Below are 5,423 nucleotides of genomic sequence, written 5' to 3'. Positions count from 1 at the left end.
AGAGAGAACCCCACTGACCATAAGAGCTTACACTGTACAGGAGAGAGAGAGGACCCCACTGACCATAAGAGCTTACACTGTACAGGGGAGAGAGAGAGGTCCTAGCTGACCATAAGAGTTTACACTGTACAGGAGAGAGAGAGGACCTCACTGACCATAAGAGTTTACACTGTACAGGAGAGAGAGAACCCCACTGACCATAAGAGCTTACACTGTACAGGTGAGAGAGAGGACCTCACTGACCATAAGAGCTTACACTCTACAGGAGAGAGGGCCTCACTGACCATAAGAGCTTACACTGTACTGGAGAGAGAGAACCCCACTGACCATAAGAGCTTACACTGTACAGGAGAGAGAGAGGACCCCGCTGACCATAAGAGCTTACACTGTACAGGTGAGAGAGAGGACCCCACGACCATAAGAGCTTACACTGTACAGGAGAGAGAGAGGACCTCACTGACCATAAGAGCTTACACTCTACAGGAGAGAGAGAGAACCTCACTGACCATAAGAGCTTACACTCTACAGGAGAGAGAGAGAACCTCACTGACTATAAGAGCTTACACCACTGTACCAGATAGGATAATCCACCAGATGTCATAGCTGTGGGGCGTTTTTAAAAGGTCCACGTGGACACGCTGCAATACATTGTCCTGCTCTCTGATGTTACGGCAGTGCGGGGAATGGTGTCGGGCAAGTTTTTTTTATTTCTGAACCACTAATCACATTTTAGAGTATGAATTCATGTGAAACCATGAATTTCAGGAAATCGGACTCACACTCGATCCTCTGTGGTTTGATCCACTCATATGTAATATATTATATGCATATATACCCCTTTCCCACCTTAGACGTATAGATACATCCAAGGTCGCCTCCTCCTGTTGCTGCAGGCTCCAACAGCAGCTGGTGAAATCACGATCCACCTGCAGCTATTAACGTGTTAAATGCCGCTGTCAATCTCTGGCATTTACCATGATCGTGCCGGAAGCCTGCCACAAACCCCGCCCATCGGCTCACGTGTCACATGACTGTGGGTCGCCGATGGGTTGTTATGACAACCCGGGGTCTGCAGGAGTCCCCTGTGGTTGTCATTGTCTGATAGCTATGAGCGCCCCACAGTGGTCGGTGCACATAGCTGTTGAGCATTTTAGTTACACATAGCAGGGCTAAAGGCCCTTCTATGTGTGGAACAAGCGATCAGAAGATCGCAGCTTCAAGTCTCTTAAGGGGACTATTAAAGCAAGTAATAAACTGTTTTAAAAATATTAAAAAATAAAGAAATAAATAAAAGTTTATATCACCCCCCATTCCCAATAAAACATTGAATAAAATATTCACATATTCGGTATCGCCGTGTTCAGATTCGCCTGATCTATCAATATATAAAAATTATTAATCCGATTGGTAATTGACGTAACGAGAGAAAAATCAACTCTGCAGAATTACGTTTTTTTGGTCGCCGCAATATTGGATTACAATGCAATAACGGGCGATCAAAAGATCGTATCTGCACCAAAATGGTATCTGTAAAAATGTCAGCTCAGCACGCAATAAATAAGCCCTCATTCAACCCGAGATCACGAAAAATGGAGACGCTACGGGTATCAGAATATGGCGACTTTTTTTTTTTTAGAAATATTGGATTATTTTAAATAAAAAAGAACCTAGACATGTTTGGTATGTACAAATTCGTAATGACCTGGAGAATCATAATGGCAGGTCAGTTTTACCATTTGGTGAATATGGTAAAAAAAATGAATTAAAAACAGTTGTGGAATTGCATTTTTTTTGCAATTTCACCGCAGTTTGAATTTTTTGCCATTTTGCAGTACACTATATGGCAAAACCAATGGTGTCAATCAAAAGGACAGCTCATCCCGCAAAAAAAAACAAGCCCTACACGGCCATATTGAAGAAAAATAACAACGTTATGGCTCTGGGAAGAAGGGGAGCAAAAAAAAGGAACATTAAATATGAAAACTCCCAAGGTGGTGAAGGGGTTAATTGATGTGATCTACTGGGTCACTTTATTATTATGGTGGAATTACAATTTGTTTTTCACTGTTTCACTTCACTTGGGATTATTTTCTCCCCATTCTTCAGCACATTATGTGGTAACATGAAGGGAGACTTTCATAATTACATTTCATCCAGCAAAAATCCGTCCTTCATGGGGAAATAATGTTTTATGGTATTTGGGCAGAAAAAGGAAAGAAACTGGAAAAATGCCCAGTCTCCAAGGGGTTAAGAGGTGTCACATAGAGGAGATCCCAGGATTATACATTACACATCAGTAGGGCGAGTGTCTCCTGCATCTCCTCGCTCCCCGCACAGGTCATTAGGAGGGTCACCTAAGGCTCTTTCTAGCCGGGAGGGGATGGATCTGAGGAAACCGTGTTGGAAATCCGCTGTCAGAAACACATAAATGATTGGATTCAGGCAACTGTTCAGACAAGCCAGGCTGGTAGTGATAGTGTGTACTGTATAGGATATTATGTAGTCTCCATAAAGCCAGAACATTTTTAGCCAGATGTAATATGGAAACCAGCAGATGAAGAAACACGATATAACAGCGGTGATGATCCTGGAGGATCTCTGAGATCTCTGGGATCTCTTACTTTTTCTAAGTTTGTAGAAAATGGTGACATAAGAGGTGACGATGATGAGAAACGGGATCACGCACATTATAACCAATCTGATCCACTGCATGGTCTCATCTAACTCTCGGTTATAAGGAGATATGTGATAATAATATAATACACACCATTCAGCTAGAGAACCTACATGGTATCTATACACATAATACAGCGCACCGGCCACAGTGACGCTCAGCCCCCAGATGATCGCTGCACTGATTCTCACCAGGGTACAGGATCTATGAACTTTGGCCCAGAATGGCCACATGACGGACACCCAGCGGTCAATGCTCATGGCCGTCAGGAGGAGAACACTGGCGCTCATGTTCACATTAAACAGAAACATGTTCACTATACAATATGCAGGATCTGGGAGGTCATCAGAGAAAAGTGCAGCCCACTCAGCAATTCTCAGGGGGAGAGATGAGCAGCACAGGAAGTCGGCGATGGCCAGGTGGAGGAACCACACGGCACTGATTGTGTTCTTCATCCTGAATCCGGCAATCCAGATGACTAATCCATTACCGATAATCCCGAGAGCAAAAACAACGCTGTATAATGTAATGGACGCCTTCTGCAGAATGTATTCATAATATTTTGTCATGTATTCGTCAGGTGACCTGAGAAGACAGAACAGGGCAGACATTAGGGGAATGAAGACTTTATAGTTCCATCAGTTTCCCCCTTGTACATGGAGGACGGGGGCTGACATCACAGTGGGATCACAAGGTGGAGCGTTTTTTATGTTTTTTAATACAAATGTTTCCCTGCGTTTCACCTGTAAAGTCTCTGAGATTCCCGAGATCTCCTGCACACAGCTCGGGTTTTTCTCCGCAGTATTTCGTACAATACCTTGGTTTCTGCAGAATGCAGCATGTCACTTATTTCAGCATTTTTTCTGCATTTTTCAGCCATTAAAAGCAATAGGGGAGCGAAAAACGCTGAAAAAATGCTGAAAAATCGCAGATATCAGTTTTGCTGCATTTTTGGTGCCAAAACCTGATGAACTTGAATCTGATTTTTTTATGCACTAAACTTTATCAGCATGAACAAGAGACAAATGTACCCCGACAACAACGCAACAAAAACTAAGCAAAACCGGGATTTTTTGAAGCAAGTTTCTTACTGCCGAGAGAGCAGGTTTTTCCTGCAGAAAAAAATTGCATCAAAAACGCAACATGTGAACATGGACTAATATAGAAGCAAACAAGGACAAAATAAAAGCAAAGAAAAGAAATTTAAAGGGATAAAAGACATAGGCAAAATAGACGGAGGAAAGGGTTAAGAATGAGAATCGGGAAGGAAAAATATGGTTTATTAAGGGACATGGAGAAAAGAGAAACATTACAAATTACAGGGATAGAAGGAAAATGAAAAAGCTTGGTCTGTCCAGACAGGCAGGGAAAGGGTTACGGGACACAGATAAGATCCCTTATATATAAAACATATAGGAGGTAGGAGGGGAGAGAAGGAATGGGAAAGGCAAGGAAAGAAAAGGGAAAGGAAGAACAGCTGTAACCAGGAGGAGACAAGACTATAGAGAAATACTGACTGTTACATAATGGAGGATACTGTCTGCTGGAGTCTAATGGCGCAGTTTTCATGGAATCACAGCCACTTTGCTTGGACAGTCAGACACAGCAGAACATTCATGTAAAAACAGCAGCAGAAAATACGCAACATTTACGCTACATGTGAACACGGTCTAAATGTCCAAGCAACGTGGACGTGATTCCATGAAATCTCCGCTCTCTGAGGTCTGAAGACGCTGCTGAACTCTGCGGTTTTGGTGCTTTGTTTCTCTATAGGCTTCTTCTGGAAAAAACACACATAAAACACTGTTAGGCTATGTGCACACGTTACGGATTTGCCTGTGGAATTTTCTGCTCAAATTCTTCCTCTCTTGGCAGAAAACGCAGTTAGAAATCCGCGCGTTTTTTATGCAGATTTTCATGCATTTTTCCATGAGGATTTGTAAGATAAATAATTTACCAACAAAAAAGAGAATTGTGATGTCGTTTCTTTGTCCAACCTCTTCTCTTACATGCTCCATTGAAGACCATAATATCATCACACACCATGTTGTAAAGTCATGTTTACACACACAAAACTAATAGAAGTGAATCTCTATAGATATTAGTGATGGGCGAGCAGTAAAATGCTCGGGTGCTCGCTGCTCGGGTCGACCAATTGGAATACTCGGGTACTCCGCCAGAACAACAAGCCCAATGTAAGTCTATGGGAGACCCGAGCATTTTGATTGCGATCCCCCCGGGGTCCTTTTAAGGTCTAAAAACATCAGAAAATGATGGAAACACTGCTCAAATGACACGGGGACATCATGGGGATCGCCCCTGGAAGCATCCCTGATCACAGCTGTAAACAATGTTGTCAGAGGTTCATGCCATTTTTACCGGTGCACCAAAAAACATACCAAAACGGATTTTGCTGGGAAATATAAGGTACATTCTTTCCAAGTTAACCCCTTCCTGAATCCGACGTACTATCCCGTCCACGGTACCCGGGCCCGTATGACCGTGGACGGGAAAATACGTCGGGCCCTTTAATGCGATACCGCGACTTAAGTCGCGGTGATCGCATTAAAATTCCGACGCCATGTCACCTTACAGAAGATGGCGTCGGCATCCTGGGCTGCGATCCCGCCCCCCCGGCATCCAGAGTGCTGTGATTGGCTGTTCAATTCTGAACAGCCAATCGCAGCATTTCTCATTGTTTCAGCCAATCAGCTTGGCTGAAACAATGATGTCCTAGGCTGGGATCGAG

The 5,423-nt window shown here is 43.4% G+C and overlaps 1 protein-coding gene across 1 annotated transcript; it reads right to left on the bottom strand.

The window, feature by feature from the left end:
- Nucleotides 1-2,211: 2,211 nt before the first annotated feature.
- LOC141055885 (N-formyl peptide receptor 3-like) lies at nt 2,212-3,243 on the bottom strand. The gene has a single exon (XM_073552595.1). It carries the CDS (start codon nt 3,241-3,243, stop codon nt 2,287-2,289), a length of 957 nt encoding a protein of 318 aa, XP_073408696.1. The 3' UTR covers nt 2,212-2,286.
- Between the last annotated feature and the right edge of the window lie 2,180 nt (nt 3,244-5,423).

This window comes from Dendrobates tinctorius, unplaced genomic scaffold (assembly GCF_039654945.1).
Source record: "Dendrobates tinctorius isolate UK_male_01 unplaced genomic scaffold, ASM3965494v1 ptg000192l, whole genome shotgun sequence".
In the NCBI taxonomy this organism is placed as follows: domain Eukaryota; kingdom Metazoa; phylum Chordata; class Amphibia; order Anura; family Dendrobatidae; genus Dendrobates; species Dendrobates tinctorius.
Note: the sequence above shows the minus strand (reverse complement) of the source record. Positions and strands in the feature narration are given on the sequence as shown.

Bases quoted from the DNA above. Each gene is read 5' to 3' on its own strand.
- LOC141055885 (XM_073552595.1), bottom strand. From the start codon at position 3,243: ATGACAAAATATTATGAATACATTCTGCAGAAGGCGTCCATTACATTA.